This window comes from Haemorhous mexicanus, chromosome Z, assembly GCF_027477595.1.
Source record: "Haemorhous mexicanus isolate bHaeMex1 chromosome Z, bHaeMex1.pri, whole genome shotgun sequence".
NCBI lineage: Eukaryota > Metazoa > Chordata > Aves > Passeriformes > Fringillidae > Haemorhous > Haemorhous mexicanus.
The window spans coordinates 70,909,366-70,935,107 of NC_082381.1; the positions used below are offsets into that span (position 1 = coordinate 70,909,366).

At 36.0% G+C, this 25,742-nt stretch overlaps 1 protein-coding gene across 9 annotated transcripts in view; it reads left to right on the forward strand.

Moving 5' to 3' along the window:
* Positions 1–25,742, forward strand: part of PDE4D (phosphodiesterase 4D) — a 533,887-nt gene that overhangs the window by 395,411 nt on the left and 112,734 nt on the right. Inside the window, exon 1 of one of the 9 annotated variants that reach the window (XM_059836728.1) lies at positions 8,147–8,523. The exons of the other annotated variants lie outside the window; for them this stretch is intronic. Coding sequence (XP_059692711.1) covers positions 8,459–8,523 — 65 coding nt within the window. The 5' untranslated portion in view covers positions 8,147–8,458. Of the gene's footprint in view, positions 1–8,146; positions 8,524–25,742 lie in introns of those variants that run through there. 9 annotated transcript variants of the gene reach the window in all.

Here is a 25,742-nt window from a genome sequence, read left to right on the forward strand (position 1 = left end):
CCTGGGGAGGAGAAGGCTCCAGGAAGACTACATTTCAGCCTTCTGATAGTTAAAGTGACTTAGAAAAATGACAGAGAACAGCTTTTTACAGGGATAGATAGTGATAGAACAAGGGAGAATGCTTTTAAAATTGAAAAAGAGAGAGCTAGATTAGATAATAGGAAGAAATTATTTATTCAGATGTTAGTGAGGCACTAGAACATGTTGCATAGAGAAGTTTTGAATGCCCTTTTCCTGGCTTTTTTCATGGCTAGGTTTGATGGGGCTCTGAGTAGACTGGTCCAGTGGAAGGTATTTCTGCCAATGGCAGAAGAGTTGGAACTAGGTGATATTTAAGATCCTTTCTAACTCAAGCCATTTTATGTTTCTGTGACTTACTCTTTTTTTTTTTAAGGAAATTTATTGTAAAGTTGATGAACACCATTTAATTTAGAAAATAACACCCTAAATAAAGAAAGAGGAGGTTTTGGTGCCTTTCATCTTATTTTAGTCAGAGATTCTCTCTTTCTGCAGGTAACATAGCAGCATCTATCTAGAAAGAAGTTAGCTGGATTGAATTCAATGTGAAAAACAGGGATAGCTTTGCTAATCAAATACTGAAGGAGGCCATCAAGAGAAAGAATAGATAGATTTGCTATTTTAGAAGGCTACAATGTGTAAAACAATAGCTAGGTATGAAGTGAAACTGTACTGGTCTCAGAATTGCTGTCCTACAGGAAGCATATTGAGGTCTACATGTAAGTATTCCTCTGTATATATCCATATAATAGGCTAAACTGTGACATGTTTGATGATGCACAAAGAATCTCTTACTCATAGAAGGGTAAAGAGTAAAGATGCACATTGTCCATGGCAATGCACTGGCAAATTCTGAAATTCCTGTCTCCAATTTAGACAATTTAAATTTCCTCAAGAACATGAAGACAGTTTCTGGCTACTGTCTTCTCTGGTGATATTTAGAGCAAGTGTTGCTTAGAGTCTCTTTGGGATTTATAGCGCAACATGGTTTTCTTGTGCCTGGTGCATTGTTTAATATGGGGAAATTCAAACATATAAATATGGAATAAAGAGTTCAGATAGATCTAAAAAAATTAGTCCTAAACTGAGAAGAAATTTAGAAATAATGAATATTAGAACCTACTGTATCTCTCCCTCCAGATGCCTGAATATTCAGAAGTAGGTCTTATGTGAATTTTCAGTAGTAGGCATAACTGCTGTAATATATACATGGATACTCCTTTTGATCACTTTTCTTTTCCTCCCCTGGGAAGGAAGGAGGGGAGAAGTCAGAAGTGCAGCTTTTTTTTTTTTTTTTCTACATTAAATATGGATTGGGGCAGTGTGTCTTGGCTTAGTTCATCTCTCACAAAATCCAAATATGATATGAGGCCAAATATGAAAATATGTCAAGTTTATGTTTCTATAAAAGGAAAAAAATTAATCCTATCTACATTCAGTTCAACTGCTACAAGTAATGTGGGTTTTATCCTGGTACCATAGAATTTATCAAGTACATCTTGAATTGTCCAAAACCTAGGTTTCTAACATAAAATAGGCAGGAAGCCACAGTCCACAGAAGGATAGACGGACAGCTGAGAGGAGCAGTTCTGTCTGCCTTAAAATAGATTTCTGAATCATGGAAACAGACTACCCCAGCAAGCGCCTATCAGAGCTATCTCTAGCAGGAGCCTAGCTGACCAGTTTAAATGAGCAACCAATTCTCTGGCAGCTCAAGGCTAGTGAGACAACTCCTTTCTTAGTGTGCCTTGTTTAACTCTCAGTGAATAATTCATGACAAGTAATGTACTCTCAATGTAACCTTCATTTGTTCTCATAGAAGCTCTCCAGTAACTTGCAACTTTTTAAAATACATAGCTTTTTCCTTTAATTACAGCTTTGAGTTAGACAGTTTTGCATTAAAAATAGAACATATTTTGTACTTGTAAGTGTTCATATAAAAAGTTTAAATTTTTTTTTGTTCGGTTTTTTTTTCACCTCATACAAGCCAGATTAAACTTTTGGAGTTTTCCATACCTCAAAAACAAGCAGAAGTGAAACACGAGTAGCAAATTTTATACAAATTCAAGGGGAATTTTTGAAATACAAGTGTCATGGAGGTATTCTTACTCTTCAAGAAAGGCTTTGTAACATAATGCATAATTTAGATTTAATTTTAGTTCCTGACATTTTTCTGAAGGACTTAGAAGTATAGATGATGTCATTCTACCAAACAAGAGTCTTATCCATGTCTGACTCATTCAGGCCATGATCCCATACCTGTGGATGCCAAGTTTCCAGTGAAGGACATGGAGAAATACACTCTACTGTTTTGTGGAGAACCCTTCTGTTACTCTAATGTGGTTACCTCACCTCTGATTTGCTTTCAGGATGACTTTCTGACAGTAAAAGTTTATTGTTTCCAAAAAGACAAAATGTTCCAGAAACATTCATTTTTGAGTATGCATGGATGGGTTGGGCAGGTTTTCTGTTAATGTTTGGTTTTTGTTCTAGACAAGACAAAGCTGGAAAATAAAAGTGCTTTACTATATAAGGCTAGCTAACATGCTTAAAATTTAAGTATAATTTTTCACATTGTACATATAAATTTTGTTTGCTTGAAATGGTGGTCTGTGTGTACTCTCGAAATACATACATAGTCTTGGAATGGTGGTATTCCTAAGAGCCTTACAACCTTCTTTTGTTAATCTCACACTGTCCCATTCTTCTGAACAAGATGATGATGATGAAAGAAGGCATGTCTTACACAACATAATGGTTCTCTGATAGTGAGCTTGACACTCGAGAGTGACTTTGTCCAGGACCAGTCATAATTATGAAATCTTTGTAAAAGGAATACAATTCTCTCTTGTCTTTTCTAGCAGCCACTGCTTCATTTGAAACAACAACAAAAAAAAAAAAAATAGAAAAAATGTTAGTCTGTTTTTTTTTTAGCCTAAAAACGCTGGCATATTACTCTTGGAAACCATAGCTACTGCTTAACTCCCTACTGAGTTGAGTATGAACCACCAATGTTTATTTTTAAGCAGCTATTTAGCTAACAAATTGTAGTCTGAGTTTGTGTCAAGCAAATAGTTCAAAAACAGAAGGTCTGATGGAAACATTGATAGATTTTTCCTTTAGCCTTGTAATTAGTGCTGTATTACTGCAATAAACCCATTTAGATCTGACAAAAGTCTATGTTTTTATAATGCAACTTGTATTTTTTTAATGTCTATGTGTTCATATATATATATATATATATATATATATATATATGCACACATATATATACCCATGGTTCAATCTAGGAGGAATTTTTATGTTTATTAAAAAAAACCTAAAAAACAAAACAAAACAAAAAAAAAAAAAAACCCAAAACAAACTAGACCCAAAAACTAGGCAGACTTAGCTCAGCTGAAGTGATTAAATCAAATTAAAAGTAGGCAGGAATAAAGGCAGAAGGACACATTTTCTGTCTGATATATATATATATATATATATATATATATATATATATATATATATATGTATTAAGAACCTGACTTTGCTATGCAAGGGAGCAAGGCTCTGTGAGGCCTCTCAGTGACTCTTACCTCATTTACTACTCATGGTACAGCTCAGGCAGCAGCACCTGGCAGCTTAATAGGAAACTGGGATCAAGCACCTTCAGACAAGGCATCATATTAGAATTGGGTATTCTTACAGAAGACCCTCTCTGCCATGAGGTCTATGAGAAGTTTTGCACATTTAATTCTGTGTAAGGCCTTTGTAGAGCACAGCATAACTTTGTTTACACAGCAGGCTCTGAGCTAATAAACCATATTTATAAGCTGGGTAGCTCAATCCATGCAGCTAGATGTGAGTGGATACAGAAAGGAAACTCCAGTGACACGTGTCATGTTTCTGCTGTGCCCTTTGGTTTGCCTTTTTCCATTCTTATGAATTCTACACTGTAGTTATAATTACATTTTTTAGTTCTCTTACTTATGCAGTTATGTGCAACTTTTCCCTCTTTGCTAAAGAGCTCATCAAAAGGGAATATTCTGTTGCCTAGACAAGAATTGCGAAGTTTAGTTTTCTGGAATTTGAAACCTACAAAAAATTTTTGAAGTCACTTGCTATGTTGAGCAGTGGCAAAATCTGCATCTGAGCTAAAAACTTATTTCTCAAATTCTCTGACTTAATACTTATTTTTGAAAGATACATCTCCAGAATCTATACCTGCATTACCAGTTCTTAGACCCATTCATGCAGGTAAAATAAGAATATTCTATTAATCTTTTTTGCCCTTCAGCTTGTTATGCAGTACAGGACAATAAAAGGATAATCTAGTCTGTGGATGAGCTAGAATGAGCTGTGCAACTCAAGAGTTTCACAAAACTAACTGGCGTGGTGCTTAGTTTGTGAAAAAATGTTTCCTAAAGTGGAATGTGTGCTTCAGCAGATTGAAAATGTTGATTTCGGGTTAAAATGAATATTTGTTATTTATTGAAAACTGTATTTCACATAAATGCGGAAACTGGAAAGTATATATGACGAAAGCAAAGATACAGACTGTGAGCAAGACCAGAGGCAACAGTAACTAAGAAATAACACGGATAGTCCTGAGTGAATGAGCCCAGCTCCAGGTTTTTAAAGATATTTTAGCTATACTACTTGAAAAAACTAGGGTGAAATTAAGATTTCGTATCAAAGGGCAGCAGATTGTTTTATAGCTTTCATTAGGTAATGTGTTTTCCAAATGCCTCACTTAAGAGCCCAGTTGTTATTTATGCCTGAAGGCTTGAAGTTGTGAATCCATTTCTTCAGCTTTCATAGAGCAACAATAATAGCCTGGCTCCTCTTGCATGTTTTTTCATCAATTTGATGTCCAAGTGCTTTTCAAGCAGCATCATGTGGGTTATCCCTGTTTTACAAACTAGGAAGACAAAACTCAGAATGTTTAAGCAAGTTTTCCGTAACCTGAGGAAAGAGATGTTCCCAAGCAAGGAACAAAATAACCAGTCCAGTACCTCATTCCCTAAGCCATGCCTTTGGCAATTAATTTTAATATTCATAATTAAGTAGTTATTTTAATATTAATATTAATATTAATTAATACTAATACTAATATTAATATTAATATTACATTTACAATAACATTAATATTAATATTAGGTTCTTTGCATTGTAACACTGGAATAATTCAATTAGTTACTAATATAAAGATAAGTAACTAAAATCTAAGTGTGCTCAAAGTGGGCTGGATCCAGCACACTTTACATTTAATGGTGTTTTGTTTCTGTATCTTTATTTCCTTAGACCTTTTAACTATACAGCTAAAACCTTGGTTGATGATACATGCAGATAAAAAATATTGCTGCTTTGCTTGATTCTTTTATTATTAGTGTATTTAGTAGTACTGAATGTTCCCATCTTTTAGTAGTTTCAATAATTTTAAATATTTTCTTCATTATTTTTATTATATAATCAACACTTACCTTGAATGTGGTGGCATCTTAAGAATTCTCTTCCAAAGCCTTTTTCTTGCCACCATTAAAAAAAAAAAAAAAGGATTCCAAAAGGGAAAAAAATATGGGTTTGGTAAGGGTTCTTTATAAGTTGCAGGATTACATGCAGAAATCAGCCATTTAAACAATGGTCATTTCTCTATTTATTCTCTTAACTTTCCTTAATTATTTTTTCTCTTAATTCTTCAAATTATGAGAAATTATTATTTGACCCCAAATACAAAAAAAATTGCTACACCGTCTTCTATGACCACAGTGGACTTGTAGTCTCATACCTTTACATAAAACTTAGACAAATCTGCCTTCAGTGTGTTAATTGTAGCACAACAGATTGTATGTATGAATTAGAACCTATTGTTAACTGCCAAAGTTGTTCTAATAGGTTCTCTAGAAACCTCTAGATAAAGCTTAGCCTTTCTCATGATGAATATTGAAAGGCTCCTTTGTTTTAGCTTCCAGAAAGTCAAGTGATTAATATCAGAGAAGACTAACATTCCCTAGAGGTCTGTGAGTTCTCCTTCCTACTGGTAGACTCCCTTTTCTGGGGGAAGCCTATGAGTCTAAGGCTGCTTCCTTAAGACAGTCTCTGATTTGGCCACTTGAAGTATGGTTGCTTAATATATATTTCATAATGGTTGAAGTTAGTAGGCACTTGGGGAGCAGAAGTTTTATTTCTAAAGAGCTGAGGATGGAGACTAACAAAGAAAGCAAGTTGGCAGTGGGTGTTAGTTAATGAGATGGAGAACTGTGACCCCATGAGTACATTTTTTTCTGAATTGCCATTGAAAAACAGTGACTCAAATTGAGTACATGCAACTAGAATGCATTTATACTGTAGCAGTAGTAGTGTTCAGTATCTATATATGTTAATATTTCTAGTCATATTTCTAGACATCATCCTGAGATATTTGCTTTGTGGCAAAACAGAAATAGCCTTTGAATATTCCATTCAGTATGGTATTGCCAAAAACTTAGTCAAAAGCTCTATTTTGCCTAATTTTGTTTTCCTGTGTAAAATTGGAATGTTTATATTTATAAATTATAAATAAACAACAAAACTAAAAAAAAACAGCTTTAAAATGGCCAAGTATTCTGCAACAGTCTAGGATCTTTATTTTATCTGATTTTTTTTTTAATGATCTATTCTGTCTGTTAAAGAAATAAAAAAGTTTCACAACATGGTGCCTGATTTATGCGCACTTCTATAGATGTAGATCTGCACAGTGACAGACCCAACTGTTACTAAAGGTCCTATGACTGTATGACCCTTCGAGCTAAATTTACCACAGATGCCTTTTCCATTCATTGAAGCTAACTTTTTTGATTCCATAGAACCCCTACAAAAGGTCCTTTGCAAGTCACTAAGTGATATTTGAGAGATAAGTGCCAGAAAACTTTGAAAACAGGAAGAACAGAATGCAGAGCAAGAAACATTATTAACATTCCTTCTGCTGTTGTGGAACAATTTGTATGCAGATCACTGGTAAAAGCCTCCAGGCCAGTTAGTATCTTTCCTGGTGACATACAGTGTAGTTGGTAATAGATTTTATTGTACTATTATAAAATAAAGTGCAAAGGCTGTAGAGAGCCTTACACACATTCCAATTTGATTAATTTTTTAAATCTTTTGATGCATAATCTGCTTATCATGTTTCCTTTCTATTTTCCAAGTCTATATAAATTTTATAAAAGCAATCTTCAGTGCTTGTTTTCATCATTACCGTAGATGTACTCCCATCCAAAATAATGTACTGCCACACTTGTAGAGACTGCAAAGGAATGGCTATTAAGCATGTAAACACTTGTTCAGCAATAAATTTGTTCTTTCAGTTTAAAACCAATTCTAACACTGTTCAGAGCATTTTCAAAAATTTATAAATTAAACAATATAATCCCTATCTTGTTTGTTGCATTTCCACCTCTCTTAATGCTGAAATTGCCAAATATATCAACATAAGAAATAAACTCTCAAAGCTTTTATGAAAATTTTTTGACCAGAAATTATAAATGCAATATTGTTTTGTAATGCATAAACTATTAATGTAATTATTATAACAGGAAAAGAAATCTGCAGTACAGCAGAAAGAATATAATATTATAGTTCTTCAACTAAGGTATTTTATCCTTCAGTGATTAGTAGCAATCACTATCTGTATGTGTGTTTGACTTTAACAGTCTACAAGGATTTTAATTTTTACTTAACTTCTCCCCAGTGTTCTGAATGCCTTTCAGACAGGGAATGCTTTCTGGTTTTTGAAATTAGATAATAGTAATTTTTAACAGTATCTAAGCAAGTGTTCATTCCAAATCAACTGAAACCCTTACCCAGAAATGTAATTTTTCCCTTTCTCCTTCTCAAAAAGGTAAGGGTAAGGGTTTTAGTTGATTTGGAATGAAAAAAATCTTTGTTCCTTTCTTTACTCCACAGAGACTAATTTATCTAGTGTGTCTGTAAGTGGAATTTCTTTGCAAACTCAGAAATGTTACTGTAACTTACATTCATTCTTTCCTTTCATTTATTATCCAGAAGTTTTTTTTTCTTTTTTCTTTTTTTTTTTCTTTTTAAATGTTGTTGACCTTTAAACCTGTTGTTATCAAACTGAAAGAAAGAGATAGGGACTCTTTTCAGCTGCCTTCATTCTCATGTGACCTGAAGGGAGAATAGGTTCAAAATAGACTAGTTCCTCCCAGGGCAATACAAGACAGAGGAGAAAAGCACTGTCATTTCCGAACAGCACAGTGCTAGAGTAAACTCAGCATGAAAAAGGAAGGAGTTGCAGCATGTTAGAATTCTTCCTCCACAGCCTGGATTTTTACAGAAGACGGATTTGGAGGGTGTTAAAAAGCAGAGGATTTTTAAAAATACTTTGAAATGGAGTACTTTGAGAATAAGCTTTATAAGGACAACTGACGCCTGTCTGCTAGTAATACTGAAGGAATTTTTCAAAATGAGCATTGTTATGAAGCCAAGATCCCGATCTACCAGCTCCTTAAGGACTGCCGACGCAATGTGGTAATGTGGTTCACTTGTTTCTTTCGGGCTCTCTATTATGACACAGACATATGTCCCAAGAAAGTCACGGGCTTTAATTTGGATTTGATAGATATTGAACAGTTATTGAAGATGTTCTGCTGCTGAGTTGCACAGTCATTAGTAAGAAACAAAATTATGTAGCTTTCTGTTGTAAAAAACAGTGTCTTTAATTTTTAAAAAGAGAACCCTTCTTGTACTTTTTGTAACATATTACACAGATTTTACCCATTCAGCAGTCTGGTTCAATCCTTACAGTTAGAGATGCCATCCAAAAATCTTCAGTACACTTATTTCAGTAGAGAAATCATAACACTAAGCTTGCATTTCTGGAGGCTGGAGAGTAAAATGAAGTTATAGGTTGTGTGAGCTATTTTGGGATGCTTACATGTAGTTGTGCTGCATAAATAGACTGACTGGTAGAGATGTGTCCTGGGAAGCAGCAGACTTTGTAGCAGCATGTGTGAGACTGTGCTGTGTTATGCTTCATATGTTTCCCCTGCTCTCTGAGGCTTAGAGGGGTAAAAGTAGTCTGTGATAGTGATCTGTCTGTATAATTTTCTTGCATATTTTTCAGTCATTAATCAGCAAAGCTTTGTCTTTTAAATAATTCTTCTTTCTTTATGCTTTTTAATCATCACTTCACGCTTTTTAAAACTTGATAGTCACTGACAGGACAGCTTTCTATGAAGTATGAGAAACAAATTCCATTTACTCTCTTAATGTGTCCCATATTTTGTTCTTCTCTGTCTTAATAAAATCACCATAATTTTAATAAACTAATAATAGACTAATTGTTCAGAGCTATATTTTACAGGTATAAAATATGTATTTTAAAATATAGCTTTTTGTAACATATAAATGGCTGCTGTGTTACTGAGGGATAGACTAGTGACTAAATACAGTTCTTTGTGAGAATATACATCCAGTTAATATAATATTAGCCTTATAAAACCCTCATGTTTCAAATAGTTTTGGCTCTGAGCTAAAACCATGTCAATATTACTGTTAAAGCAGATAGAACTTTCTTCCAGTTACCTTTTACTGAAACCATTTTGCAGTAAAAGGAAATTAAACAGGTACACTACACAATCTAAAGAGTAGTCCTAGTTGTTCTCAGAAAATGCTAAGGCAGACTTCTGCTGAAATAAATGCAGTAAGTAGTGTCTCTATGTCTTTATTAAAATTCAGTGCCATGTTGGTAAACTAAATATTGCTAATGTGCTGCATTCTGTGGGGTGTCTCCAAGGAAGTGAACTAAAACATACATACCTTAGCTATTACGTACAACTGTGCAAATAAATCAGGACCTCTGATTAAGTTTGCCTTTTTTTTTTTTTTTTTTTTTTGGTTGTTGACTACCTCCATTAATTCCTGCAGGAAAAATATGTTTTAGAAAAAATAAATCCTTGTAACTAATAGCTGCAGGCTAATTTGAGCACCAAGTATTCTGCCTAAAATACCTTCCTGCCTGCCTTTTGTTGCTGTGGCCTTTAGTCATGGTGCTAATCTGATATCTGAGAATACCTGTTCTGCTGGTTGTAAGCTGGGAGTCCTCTGCTACCCTGCTGTTTGGGAACACGACCTGAGCTCAGAGGTGGCTCTCAGGGAGACACTTGAAGGCTACTGGAGAGGGTACATGCTGTTCTGTGGCGGTGTGGAGCAAAGCCAGGCAGGCCCTGTCCCAGCCAGAGGGAAAAGGGAGTGCAGAGATAAGAGAGAACGGGAGGGCACTGCTGGCTGCCCACTCCCAGCTCGGCCGCCGGCTGCCTGGGGGAGCTGGCAGCTGAGGCCAGCCCACCCTGCCCATGCTGCCCAGCCTGCCTCCTTCAAGGTGGGCCTGAGCAGGACCACTTTCCAAACTGTCTGCTTGGCTTCTCTTTCTGAGCTTTGTTGCCTGAATCTTGGGCTTGTACCCGTGGGTCAGCCCCTTCTTGCAGTTCTCTAGGAGAGAGTAACCACAGCAGAGTCTTGCCACAGTATTAATGCTTAGGGAAAAATTAAATCAGGGTTAAATCAGAAGCACTGGTAGGTGTTCAGGCAAGAAGACAGAAAGAGCATAATTATCCTTTTTGAATCTTTTGATATAGAGTGATCCCACTCTATGTAAGAGGAGCAGGGGTGCCTGGGAGGAGGGAGAAGAACAGCCTCAAGAACACAGGGACAGACAGGACTGTTTTACAGTATGGATACCCCTCTTGCAAGGGTTTGAGAAAAAACTATCCCAGATTTCCTCTGCCATTTCTCATGTGAATAAAGTTCCTGTGAAGTTCAGAAACTGGGCTCCTAACACACAGAGGCCAGTGAAAGGACAGAAAGAGATGTAAACATAAGACAGAGAAACCTCTGCTCTTGGTGCCCTGAAATCAGACTCCCTCTTTGTCCAAAAGATACAGTAAGGTCAGTATAAAAGCTTGTGTGTGGTAAAAGCATGGTATTCTTTTCAGTATCAATATTAGAAAGCAATCAAAGGGTATCTCCACGTGTGGTACTATGATGGGTGCCCCAGCTGACCTGGAGCAGATGCAGGTGAGCCCAGGCTGTGCTGACACCTCCCCTTTAAAGCTGCAAGGGGTGGGGGTGGCTGCTGTTTACTGTGATGGTAGGGTCTGTAGGCAAACCTTATCTTTTCAATGTGCCTTGTTAAATTTATCCAGATTTTATGGTGACTGAAGTAAAAGCAGATGGCTGGTATTTATACAGAACAAGAAAGTGACTTATATTAGCGTTACTACCTGTTACATTATTGCTGCTCAATTCTACCACCCATTCCCACTCATTCCTCAATTCAGGGTGTGATGGTGAAGTATGGTTTTATATCATAAGACTTCTGAACAATAATCTAGAAGGCAAAAATGTTTGTGCAGACTTTTCAAATAAGACAATTGATGTTCTTTTTATTCCAGAGAAGAAATAACAAGGAAGTAAAGAAATCACAGTGAATTAAACTTTGGCTAAGACAGCTGAATGATAATATGATTACATTTTTTGACTATTGGCCACTGAACAGTAAAGCAGTAGTGTTCCACTAGAAAATGTCACATTTCTGTTGATTTGTCCTTCTGTAATGAAAGAAAAGTTTGAACATATTAAAAAAAAATCTATTTGGAAGAACTGAATTAAAATTTTGGAACCTTAAATGAGAAGTTGAAAATACTTGCTTGATGGCAAGTCAAGCAAGCAGCCTCAGTTGTTGTACATAACCTACTGCCTTGAAATGGTGCAGTTGATCAGACCTTAGAACTGCCTTTGTGTTTCATGATATATAGAACTAGCCAAAAGAGCTATAAGCCTCTGGAGTATCGTCAGCTTTTTTCCATAATTCTTTCTGCATTATGTGTGGCTAGAGATAGTTACATGTTTACTTTGTGAGTTGGCATTACTGGATTTTATTTTGTTTTTTGTAGCTTTGGCCAGTTCAGGCTTTTCTGGGTTTTGGAACTTAGGGTAGATTGCGCTGCAAAGGGCACAGCCTGTCTAGTGACCCAGAGAGGAAAGGTCTTCAACAATTCAGTCTCTGGTATTTTGTAAAACAATGCATCTGTTCTTTCTTAGCTCTAGTAGTGAGTGATATTGCTTGTCTGCAATATGATGGAAATTACTGAAAGATGCTGTCAAATGTGGATTTCTCAGTCTATGACATATTTGTAGATAAGTGGGACAAAACTGATCTCCTGTATGGACTTTCTCTGACCTTTAATATATATATCGCAAGAGGGATGCTAAGTAAAATTTTATTGAATGGAGACAGCAAAATTCTTGTGCCTTGACATCAGTGAATAGCATTGTTTCTGGGGCAGAAGAGCTAAACTAATCAGCTGACATTCAGCTCTGCTGACCTCAGGTAGGTACACTGCTTTCCTGACTTAAAGGTACTGTGAAGTGGAAGTCTGGAGTAAGTGTGACCCAATGTTTTGGTAGCCCTGTCTGACAGGAGGAAGCTCTGGCTACATCACCCTGCTTTGAAACTGGCCATCCCAAAACAACTCAGTTCCTTGGTTAATCCCTTGGAGCTAGCAAGCCTATTGCCATTATTAAGAACATGAATATATTCAATAGATGACACTGGATGAGTCATATATGTGAAGGTTATTATTGTCAGACAGGTATTTAAGGTTAGCTGCTGACTTCCAGGATGGGAATCCCACTGCTGGTGAGATCAACACCAAAACCAGGGTAGTCCTTGAAGCAATTTGTCTACAGGGCAGAGAATGTTAACATGTAACTGTGAACAATATTAATATATCTTTATATCACTTTTCTGCTAAAGGGTTAAGGCCTTTTATTTATGTGTTGGGTGAATTTCTTTTCCTCTAGAGTATTATGATTGTCTGTGTGAGGCATTGTTGGTGATATTACTTGCCCCTTGTTGCCATATCTTATAAAACTGCTCTTAAACAAAGGAGGGTTGGGACATCACATAGTATCCAATTTCACTTTTAGCAGTTGAAGGTATTGAATAGAGTGCACTGGGAAAGTTCAATGCAAGCTTCACACCATTCAAACTCGTGGGTAGGGATTGAGGTACAAGTATCATAAGTAAAATTGTGGGATTTCTGAAAGTTGAGGAAAGCCTTCAAGCTATAGACATAGTCTTTCCTACATGAAATCTGACTCTGATGGACTTCATAGGTGACTTCATTAAGACAAATAGGCTTTCGTAAGCAGTATAAGCCTCAAATCTAGATAACCATAGAAATTCAAGGTGGCATATATGCTTTTATTTATTGTTCAGTGCCAGTGAGGAAGTCTGCAAAGTCAGCATGACACTATTTTCCAGAGTGGGGTATGTTAAAAAGTTTTATTTTTACAAAATGAAAGGGGAAAATTGCGGTTTTGTCAAAAAAGTTGTGGTGGATTTTGAAATTATCAAGTAGTCTGTTTTCTAACAGAATAAGGCATGTCCTAATGGGCCTGGCCAATAGTCTTCCTAACCTAGTATTCTGTCATTACCTGTAGCAACAGGAATACCTGAGTCCCTGTCCCACCTGAGTCCTTGTCCAGTTTCTGCAGTCCATCATGTTGCCCAGCATTTGCTGATGTTGTATTAGGGATGCTACAGGGTTCACCCTGGCCTTTTCTTTTTCAAATCTTCAATGTACCTCTTTGCCTACAGATTTCCCTAACCTCTTTTCTGAATTTGCCAATAAATTGTCTTCCCCTACAGCCTTCTGACAACCTTTCAGCTATGTAGGAAAGCCACTTTCTTTAGCGTGCTTTAAGATGAGTTCTGTCATTGCAGCATTTTATCAAAGAGTCTGCGTTCACTTATCCAACGTCTTCATGATTCTGTGATGTTTAGTTATAACCTCCTCAGCCTTTTCTTGTAGACATGGGAAAGTTGTATCTTTCTTATGTTTTCCTAAACAGGTTACTGCCCCATCCCTTGAGTATTTTGGCTCTCATTTATTGTATTTCCTTAAAGACTGCTGTGTCCTTGAACTACAAAGACCAAAGGAGGCATTACCCAAGATATGAACACACCAATGTTCTCACACATTGGCAAAATTATGCCAGTTTTTTTTTTTTTCCTCAGCACCTTTCTTGATGTCCAATATGGTGTTAGCTTTTTTATGCCATTTCAGGTTGATCTATATTTTTAAATTATTTTTACTGGGTTTTTTTAGCCATTTTTTGGCATGTTCCCATCTCTGTATTTTTGTAGAGCAGAAGAATTAGAGTTGCCATCATAAAATCCAGTTACTTTACCATTAATATGAGAAGAACTCCTTATTGAAAAAACAAATTTTTTTTTTTAAATAAACTTACATTGCAAATCATGCCAAAGAGAACATATTGCAAAGCGTGACTCCAGCAAGGAAAAGCAATTCCTCCGAGATTCTTTCTTTCAAGCTACGTCCAGATTAACTCATGTGAAATTCTTTCTCCACCACACACAACCACACAATTTAGTTCTCTGCACTCACTTGAGTGTATGAACAATCCAGTTTCAGGTTTCCTGAAAATATAATCTTGTCTTTACAGCACAGTTCTTGCACCTTTTCCTCAAGCACATCTGGTATGTTATCAGCTTATGGACAAAGCTCTTCTCAAATCTAACAACCATGAAGTGAAGGTGTGACACTTTGGTGTCTATCCCTAGTGTGAAATAAGGGAGAGGACAGCAAGTTCCATGGGGAGTTCACTAGACAGCTCAGCTGGATGACCAAAAGCCCATTTACAGCTGGTTCAAGTGAGGGTAGACGGTAGTCCCAACCTGGATCAATGCTGAGATACCATGATGGAAGTCTTCTCCCTTGCCTTCCATTACACCATGTTTGAACCTGTTGTTTGCATCTAATTCCACACCGAGGGGTTATCTTTCTTCCGACCTTTTATTCTGAGAAGCACAATTATAGTGTAAAACATAACAGGTGGGATTCAGCTCATCAAGACAGATTTTTATCGTACCTGGTGTAGTAACCTCTTGGTAGAAAGAAATATTTGATCTCAGGGTATGATGTGTCTGTGACATATTTTAGATGCCTGCCTCAGGAAAAGAAGTACTCTTGATGTCAGTGAGTTTATCAGCCTAAGCCCCACTCAACAAAACATAGTGCATACACATGAAATCTAACTTGTATGTGGACACCTGCAGTATGCATAATACAGCCAGATTAATTATTTCTGATGCAACTAACATATCTTATGCTGAATACATGCTCTAATATTTAGTAGTTTTACTGTTGTCTTATAATACAAGGGGAAGAGTTGCATAACATAAGGGAAATCCAGTATGGAATAGGAAGTATTTGAACACAACAGCAGGAATAAACCAACTGCTTAGGCTAAGCAGAGTATTGAAAGAACCTTGCAGTCAAAGTGAGGGCAATTCACAACCGTGAAATCACTAAGCAGTGATGTCATCATTCCAATGACAGCACAAATTACTTAATCTCATTATTGTGATTCTCATCAGATTTCAGCTGTGGTGGTTTCTAATTCAGACTAATATGCACTAGAGCATGTTTCTTAGCTCACATTACACAACCAGAAGTAGATTTCTGCATTCCTTTATTTGGCAGCATTGCTAATACAGTGCAGATGGGGGCATTAATGACTTAGATAGGGGCATTGTATGATTTTATATGACCTTTTAAATATTTTTTTCATCAAAAATAATGAAAACTTTTCAGATCTATAATGTATAAAATGACAGAACAGTTTCAGAAGCTAAATGGCAGAAGCAGACTTGTTCATCTGACCTCATTTTCAAGGATTTGAGGCACGAAGAACTGATGATTTAAATTTGTTGCCTCACTATTTCCTTTTCAAGTTTTACAACAGCATTTTTGATGCCTTTATAAATAAACTCAAATACTATTACATTCAAAACCCCACACACTAATTAAAAAATAATTTTCTCTATATTATTTAAGAAATACTTTTCCCCTTCTATAAAAGTGTTAAGCGTTAAAAAAAAAGAAAGATGATTGCTTCAGAAACATTAAAAACTTCCTTTTTCTTTGACAGATCTCTCAAAATAAATCCAGCACAGATCAATTTAAAAAAATTCATTCTAGTTTCATTGTGCTTTGTTTCCATTTAGTAATTTAAAATCATTACTCAAATAAACTATTTGAATAAAAATTTAACTTAGACTAGAAAAAAAAGAAATTTATTTTAATGAAAAACCTTTCAGTATTTCTGAAATTTATTCTTAAATTTCTTTTAATAATTGTAAAATTTTGTGGGGTTTTTTTTTTAAGTTTCCATTTTGGGGTAATTATATCAGTTAGTTATCTAAATTTTGAAGAACTTCCCATATGCAGTTATATAATAACCTACTGGAAAAAAAATCTCTCTATGGTGTGTACCCAAAACAAGTTTCAAAAAATGCTACATTCCTGCAGTACAACACATGGCAAAGAGCTGGACGCTGGCGCTTGCTGTATTGCCCAGGGAGCTGGTGGGAGGGTGCTGCTGCTAGGCCAGTTAACCCTCTGACACTGTGACAGGCTGCTTGTGGAACCCCAGCAACTAATTCCCCGTGGAGTTGTGCTACATCTCATAGTTGCTCCCAGCATCCACCCCCAGACACATCAGGGCAGACTGCAGCAAGCGCTTTCAGGAAATTCTTTCCAAGAGGTATATATATTGAGAAGTCAACAGCCAGACACTATGAAAGCTCCTTGGGTGCTGCTGCCCTGAAGAGTCCCCTACACAAGATCAGTTATGTAAGATCATCTTCTTCTCAGAGCTTTATATTCATAATCATCTTTATTGTCTCAGACGTTTCCACATTTAGTAGTTTTAAGCTTGTGAGCCATGCTTTCAAGCTTAAAACTACGGTCTTTCCTTGACTTAACCAACATCTATTTTTTTAAATATGCGGTCTTTCCTTGACTTAACCAACATCTATTTTTTTCTTGTCCTAGCCCTCTATATATGCCTTGTTATTGGGTTCTGACACTGTAACTAGTTTACCTTTACTCCCTCCCATTTGCACATTTTCTGTCCGAGTTTCCTGCTGAGTTAGAAACAGCCTTGCCATTTGAATGCCATTAAAATTTACCTTTACAAGACTGCCAGAAAACTGTTCTTTTCATGCTGTTAACTTCACTTAATCAAAAAAATACTGGTTTCAATTTTAGCCTTCAAAACTTCCAGATATAAAATAGGTATTTTTATGTCTAAAACTGAGCAATGGCATTACTGCAGCTTCCATCCTTCCTAGTTCAACATCTCCTCTACACCCTTATTGCTGTATCATGAATACAGATATGTTCAAATATGTTTAATTCTTTTAGTATGTTTGCACCTTAGGTGTTGATGCCTGTAAAGTTGGTCAAAAGTCCTTTTGTGGAAATGTGCATATCTACTTGAAATATATCATCTATATTATATGGTATAATTTACTTTCCTTGCTTGTATCGGTCAATTTTCCAGGTGTGTCCAGTGAAAAAAAAAATTATTTACCTCTCACAAGTTGTTTATCTTCACATTTATTGTGAGAAGCCACAGTATGATAAAGCCTGCACTCCTTATGTTCTATGAGACCAAGTGAAGTGCATCACACTTCCAGAAGTAAACCTCTTGGTCTTGCTAGTATTTAGTCTTGCTGATTTCATTGCATGCCATACTGAGGTGTCTGAATTAAGCCCTATGCATAAATATCTTTTTTCTTTTCCTGATTCTAACTTTTGTTCCAGTCAAATATTTTACTTTAATAAAAATCTTTATTTAGTCAATCTTCTGTTGTGTTCACCCTGAGTATAGCTTGAGTAATTTTTATATGCTCAAGTCTAATAGTCATATAACATTCTCAGCTCTCACTTTTAAAAATTAAAGACTTAATGATTATAGAAGATATTGTAAATTTCACAAATTAAAAGATGAGGAAAAGATCGGTTGCTTTTAAAATCTTACAATTTTAAGACAATCCTTTCACCTATGCTTGCATAGTCAACACGGGAATTCATATAAGTCCAGAGGGCTGTTCAGAAAATCAGAAATGACATCCTAATACAGGTGCTCCCAGATTTCCTCTGAGAGTTCTATCCCCAGGGACTTCTGGGGAGGCTGACCTTCAAGTTTAAACATCTGACCAAACCTGCGCTGTTAATATTCTCTGTGTGATCTAAAAAAAATGATTTTTTCAAGTTTTGCCTTGAAAAAGAAGGCCAAAAAGGAGATTTTTTTGGGGGTGTATTTACTTCTTGTTCTTAATTAATATGTATATTTACTTTGTATGGTTTGCATAAAGATGGTGTGATAATGCTTTTTTCTGTTGGTGTTGAAGTGTACGCAGGAAAAAGGAAATACACAGGAAGGACACTTGATAGACTGAAATGCCATTTCACAGATGATGGATAGATTTTGTCCTATTCCTGTGTGCAGTTTTTAATTATTTTTCATCTGGTAAATCTCAAACTGCATAAAAAAATGTGGGCAGGTATAGCCCCATTTTGGGGAGAGAAATATGATTAAGATGAACATTTGAAAGTCAGCATGCCTGTGCTTGCAGTAAGAGCGTGAGACTTCTATTTAAGCTTCCTCTGACTGAACCAATAAGGGTAAAATGGAACATATTTGCCCATACAAATGAAAATGTCAGTTCACGAAAGAACAGCAGTAACATCAGTACCTCAGCTGGTAGACGTTCTGGTTATACTCATCAGCAGATGTTTTTTAGTGGCAGAGGCCATATTAGTCTCTTGTTGCACTCCTTGCATATTTATTTTGGCTACCAAAACCACAGAGATACCCTGAGAAGTTCAGTAGTGGAAAGGGGGAAAACCCCACCATGTTCTTACTGGCTATAAATTGAGCTAAGGCCCTGAAGGGATCCCATGCTCTTGCTGGAGACTGAAGACCCTTTTCCCACCCACTTTCACTGTAGCACAAGTTTTCTTCAAATCATTTTCACTGATGTGAAAGCAATTAAAAATGTACAAACACTGTTCCATTTGAGCATGCTTCTGTAAAACATGGCTTGAAACAAATTTGCAGTAGGCAGCTAGGTTGAAATGGACATTTACAGAGAGGTTAAGGCTTCCAAATGAGTTTCATGTTTTCTTTATGTAATCATCAATTTTACATTACTTTAGTCTTAAAATAGTACTGAATTCTGAAATTGAAATATATAAACTAATATAATTTGGTTTCCTACTATTCTTTTTATCTCTTCCCAGTCATTCAACCACTTGGACACGAAACAATTCATGTAATACAGATTGCAGTTTCAAATATACTCTGCTCATGGCATGAGTCATGGCATCTTGCTTACATGGGACCAACTGTTCATTTAAATGGAAAAAAAAAAATCTACACTATAAATTAAGTAAATGCTTATTTAGAGCAGCAGACAATTGGGTTTCGATAGCTTTTCATTCCTGGCTCATATTTTTTCTCTTGCTCCATCCTTTTCTAAATTTCTTTAGGTTTATTTGCCCTTTAATACCCACTGCTTCACAATTTATTTTTCAGAGATTCTGAAAAAGTCAAAGCAGTCCTGATTGTGTTCTGTCAACAGAACAGGCTGAAAGGAGAATTGGGTGTGTGTCAGGAACTATTGTGATTCCTTTCTGTTCAGATTGAATAACAATGTTTCCCTGACTTCTTTTCTGCCTTTCTTCTGCAGAATAAACCTCTGGATGAATAAGATAATGAGATAGTAGATGTGTGCCTTTCCTGTGATAAGGGAAAAAACATTCTGGTCAAGTCACTCTGGCTGTTCTTTGGTTTGTGACTTGGATAAGGAACATTTTGGCTCTGTCTTTCCTTTCATAACATATCCTTTCATAACTCTCTGTTCTTTTCTTGTGCTTTAAAAACAGGCTTTAAAAATTTGAAATTTAGTCTTTCCCTAGTGTGCAGCTCATGATACACTGAAACCTGCACTGCAAGTATCCCAATACCTCCAAATTTACAGTATTACTGCTTAGTGCCATTTTCTATTTTAAACTTAAAGTAGAAATAGGCTTAGTGCCCATTTCTACTTTAGTGCCCATAACTACTTTATTAGCTCTAGAAGACAGTCAATGTCCAAAGAGGTGACTAGATTGTTACCTTCTCCCTCTCTTTAATATATTTAAATCCTGATTTGATAGTTTTTTCTTCCTTAAGTTGCTAACAGTTCAAAATATATTTCACAATAGAAAGAGATCTGTGATTTAGAACTCAAAGACAGTAAAGCTGTATACCAGGCTGTTACCACTGTTACCTGTTATTACAGGAAATCCTGATGATAATAATCTTTCATTTTTACCCACACATAGAGGAAATCTGTCAAGAATCAAGGAGTAATTGACACAATGTGTGTGGGGGGGGAATTACAGTATTCAAGAGGAAATATGCACAGCATAAGGGGTCTTTTACAAGTTAGAATATTTTTGAAAGGTGTGAGAAGAGAATACAGGAATCAAAGCCAATGGGACCCCTTGGTCTAAATTTGCTGATCATCAGTGGTAGGCACTAACATTGTATAATTAATTACTTCTTAAAAGTTCAACCTATTCTGTGTCCGTTCTGAAGCAAACTGTTAAGATGCCCTTCATTTAATGAGGTGGAAAATGATGCTGGCAGGCGCAGTGATATTGAAGCTCTGACCTTTGCAGCCTAGTCTGCAAAAGCTTGTTTTTTGATTTATCCTCTAGGAAACACTGGCCAAGTGAATCTCTGTTTTGGTTCTTGTTTTAAAGTCTCTTTTGACACTAGTCAAGACATGATAGTCACCTCAGTGCCACCTGCTTTGAACTCCACGCTGTTAAGGAAAGATCTATTCTTGTCTAGGTCTCAGTGAGACCAAAACTGTTTAGGTTTGGTGCCCTGTAGAGTCCAGGGCATTTGAGAAAACATATTAAGTGACTCAGTTGATATTGGCACAGGCACTGTTTTTATGCTTGGTAACACTATGATTAGTGACTTAATTGCTGACATATGTTTTCCATTCTTTAAGGGTCAGAGACGTTAGCTGGGAAAACGTTAGGAACCATTCTTTGAACCCCTAGTGGTGTGTCAGCCTTCATAAACTCTTAGCATTTGTGGCAACTCAAATACCACAATTGCAAAAGGATTTTTTTCTTATTCTCTTCTCAGTTTGTAACTATTGTTCTTGTTCTTAGAAACACGCACAGAGAGCCCTTCTCAATGAATCTGAATTTGACCTGTACAGATCTGCATTTCCATAAAGCCATAGAACCTTAGAATGATTTGTGTTGGAAGGGACCTTAAAGATCATCTGTCTGCAACCTCCCTGTCATGGGCAGGGACACTTTTCCTCCTCTGGGTCAGGTTATTGACAGCCCCATCCAGCAGAGCCCTGAAGACTTCCAGGGATGAGATTAACATGCCAGGGTTTAGGCCTTACTCATATTTATCAGCAATGCCACAGTTTTTCTTTGATTCACAGATAGTAATTACATTTGCATTTTTGGCAAGCAGGATGTTCACAGCTGTGAAGCAATGTATTTTTCTCCTTGGAATATCCATTCTTGAAAAAGGCTGGAAATGAATAACTAGGAAATGACATTTTGTAAAGCCATCACAGCTTTTCATCTTGTCCAAACAGCTTTTCCACCACAGAAGGACTTCCCTCCCCCACAGTTTCTCCCCATGTTAGTAAGATGACCATATGACTTTGTTACTGATATTGCACATTTATACCTTTCTTACAATTATTTATTTTAAAATTAAAATGTTGCTTTGTATTAATGCTATTAGTATGGCATATGTATCATTACATGGGTTTAGATGGATGAGAAGCATTCATATTTCAGTTTCCCATAGCTCCTCAGAATGTTTTGCTTCATCACCTAAAACTGATTGATTTCCTAACCAGTAGTTATGTTCTTATTGGTTCCTGGTACTAGAAATAGAAGTTCTGTATGATTCATTGTAACTGAAAGCAAAACACTGTGTCTTTTTTAACATTCAGATAGGCCAGCTGCTCTCTCTGCCTTCTCAATTTTTCCTTTTTTCTATTTGAGGTATTGAGCATGGTAATATTTGGGCTTTTACTTCAAAATAAGATTTTATTTTAGTTTAAATACTTGTTGGCAATTGGAAATCTAGAATCAAAAAGTAAAGAATTAGTTTTCAAGAACTTTCCAGCTGCTTTCAAAAATCCTTGGAAGAGACCACCTAAATAAAATAATAATAAAATCGTGATAATAACTGAAATTCCAATTCAGTTTTTTTTTATCTAGAGAAGAAAATCTAAGGGCTATCAGCTCGGAATGTACTTTTGCTCACTAGCACATCCCTTTTCTAAAATTTTTAATATGAAGTATTGATAAGTATAATTTTGTTGGCTGCAGATAGATATTTCCTAAAAGTGATGAGCTTGCTTAAAGGATTCTTTATCGCTTCTTCTCCCTTTTCCACACATGTCCAGTCCATTCGCCTTTTGCCTGCTGCTCCTCTTTTAAGTGTGTGATTCTTGTCAAGAATTTTACCATGAAAATACTGGTGAATAATGATTTTGAGAGCAAACTTCTGAAACTCTTTGACCTTGCTATCTCTGTGTGGCTCAGAACCAGCATCTGGTACCACTTTCTAGTTCATTTGATGTTAAATTAGCCTCAGACACTGTATTCATTGATGGTAAATTAAAGGACCCATTTCCTGAAATTTAGCTTTGCAGAATGAGGTCTTGTGCAATATTTTTTATTGCAGGTGCTTGGAAAATAAATTAAATCCAGCTTCTCATAAATGATGGACTATACAGACAATCACAAACATTACTATAATAGTTCTTAAAGATTTAAATGATACAGATAATTGTTTATTTCACATTCTCACATGTCAGGGAAAGGTATGAACTTTAATATTTGAACTATAAGCAAAAATTCTCTGCCTTACCTCTCTTCTTTAAATACTCATTGAGGAATTTATTTTATTTTAATCAAGCATTCAATATTTCAAGCATGCTATCCCTGAAATTGTACAAATCCATGAATATTCTGAAAATTTATGCTTACTAAATTGCACTTCTATGTTGATACTGAAGTTCATTAGCAAAAACTGTATTTACTGAATGCTACTTCATTCATGCATTGGAGAAGTCAGATATAATTTTTTTTTCTGTTTTCATTGCTTTATCTATTAACAATCAAGGAAAAATTTCAGAGGAAAATAGTACACAAACCTGCTATCTTTTTTAATAGTCTGAGTTTCTCATGGATAGACAAAAAGCTCTGTGGGCAAAAAGCCATGGCTGGGAGAGGTAAAAAAAATAGTGTGGGAAGATAGGTACTAATGAGGCTTCCTTAATGCAAAATTACAAAATTCCCAGGAGGAATACTTGCCCATGTGCTGTCCTGGCAGAGCTGTGTATTTTAAGCACATATTTAGCCACTGACTGTAATTTACACCTCATGTAATTTACACCTAATGTTTCATCTGGTGCATAAATTGTCCATTTAACTTTTTTTTTTTTTTTATTTTTTAATTTATTTAATCCTTTCTGAAAAAATACCCAAAACTGAACCAAACCAAACAAACAATTTAATTCTGTCTAAAATGAGAATTCAGAATGGTTTTCTTTGTCTTATAGAACCACCACATGGTGGAACAAACAATAAAACCACATTTTAAAAACCAGCATTTTAATCAGCTTCTCACCTGAAATGAGAAAGATTTTCTTCTTTGTTTCCTTGTACTTTTTAAATAAAATTTCTTATAATAAATGTTTAGTGAATGGTGTTTGTTTGTTTGTTTGTTTGCTGGTGGTTTATTTTGCTGTCTTTTTTTCTTTTTCTTTTTTTCTCCATTATTCCCTTGTTTTACATGGGAATGTTACAGAAATACCTCCTGTTCTATTGTCTTCTTCTGTTGCATTTTTATGAGATCATGAAAAGCACATGTACCAAAACAAGTAAATAAGCTAGTCTATTCTTCCTATTCCTTCACAGGATTTCTATGAGGAAAACCAGTAAATTTTCTAAATTTCTCATTTCCTCACCTATATCTGCTTTTTATACATCCTTAGAAAACAGTGTTTCTGATTCTTCTCTTGTTACTACTCCTAAACTCCTACTACCAAATTAAAACATGCACTACTAAGATTAATTGGTATTAATTTTAGATAGTATGTAGGTTTTCATTTGTTTTGTTTTGGTTTTTTTTAAGGTTCAGAACTCTTGGCTCTTTACAAAGTTCCCATTTTGCAGGTAGGGAAATGTAAGCACAGAAGAGGATAAAATGATTCAGTCAGGATGACTCACCCAGCGAGAGAACAGGTTTTTGTATCCTCTTACTCTACTTTATTCTCACAAAAGAAACAGATGTAACAAAGAATATCCTGATAGTTTGTCCCTCCTTCAGTTGCCTGGGCCCCGCTTTCCGTCTGCTTAAGGTTTCTCCTCGAGAGCCAAAGACTGTCTGTGAGTTTTGCAGCAGATCATGGGTTAGGCAGGGTGATGGATGGTGCACCCAGGGTGGTGTCAGCTGGGAGGGCACATCACCAGCGCCGTGTGTGGGCAGCATGGCACGGCTTTGGGTACTGCCGAGCTTTGCTGAAAAGCACTGCTCAAAATGTAGTTTTTATTTGGCTAAATTGTTGATTCTACTGGGAACACTTCACAGGATGAAATTACAAGATGTCCGGGCAAAATAGTTGAAGAAGTTGTTCCAAAAGCAATAATGTTACACTGACATTTTTTCATCTGTAGGGACTGATGAGAGATAGTGGACTTTCTCCTTGCTCTCTTGGATTGTGTGTTTTTTAATGTTTCCTGAGTGATACAATCACCTCCTTGGCGCCAGTAATTATGGCGTGTCCTATCCCAGTTTTAGTAATGGCATCAGGATCAAGAAAAGAAACTTTTGGAATCTAGTTGCCTGACAACTCTTTTTTGCACTAAGTCAATAAATCATGCACAATTTTCCCTGGTAACTAGAAATTTCATTATACAAAAAATGCCCTTATGTTTTTGATTTTTTTTTTCTATTTGTAAACATACGTCATGTTAATCATTTTGTCCTAAGAAATTCTATAGTTCAGCTGTTACGATTTGTCCAGAGTTTTAAATGATTTTGTTAGTTTAAACATACATTCTTTTGGCATTCAAGGAAGGGCTTGTGGAAAGGATGAGAAAGGGCAGCACATTTTGCCCAATGGAGAAATGCAGCTGATGAGTTGTTACAGCAGGGAACTTGGCTGATGGACTAAACCAGTCAAGAGCAATCATCTCTCCTCCCAAATTTTTAGTGCAAATTAGAGCACAGAACTTACTCTATGGAATTGGTTTGTTCTTACAGATAACTCTGTAACTGACGAGAAATTTTTAGCTGGCCTTGATAGATCTACTGACACATATTTCTGCATTGCACTAGGCTGTTTTAAATATTAATAGAATGATTTAGTCTTGCTCTGTGAGAAGAATTTCAAAGAAGAATTTGTTTTGCAATACACAGTGATTTTTAACAGCTTTGGCTTGCCAGGTCACTCACATTTATTAAAAAAACTATTTTTCAGCTGCTCTTTTAATTAACTGCATACAATCTGCTTGTAGGTTTATTTAATACTGGGAAAAAATGCCTTGCTACAAGCAATGTAAACTGGCATTTTTGTTACTACATTCCTTCACAGAGAAAGACTCATTTCTTTGGTGAGACACGCTTAGCTTAGCTCTCTGTGCCATCTGAAGTCTGTAGCAATCAGTGTTGGAGGTTTTTCTCTCATTTCTAGTTATTTTTTTATAGTCTTTGAGCATTTTTAAACTTTTGTTCCTTTAGATATTCTAACAAATGTGAGC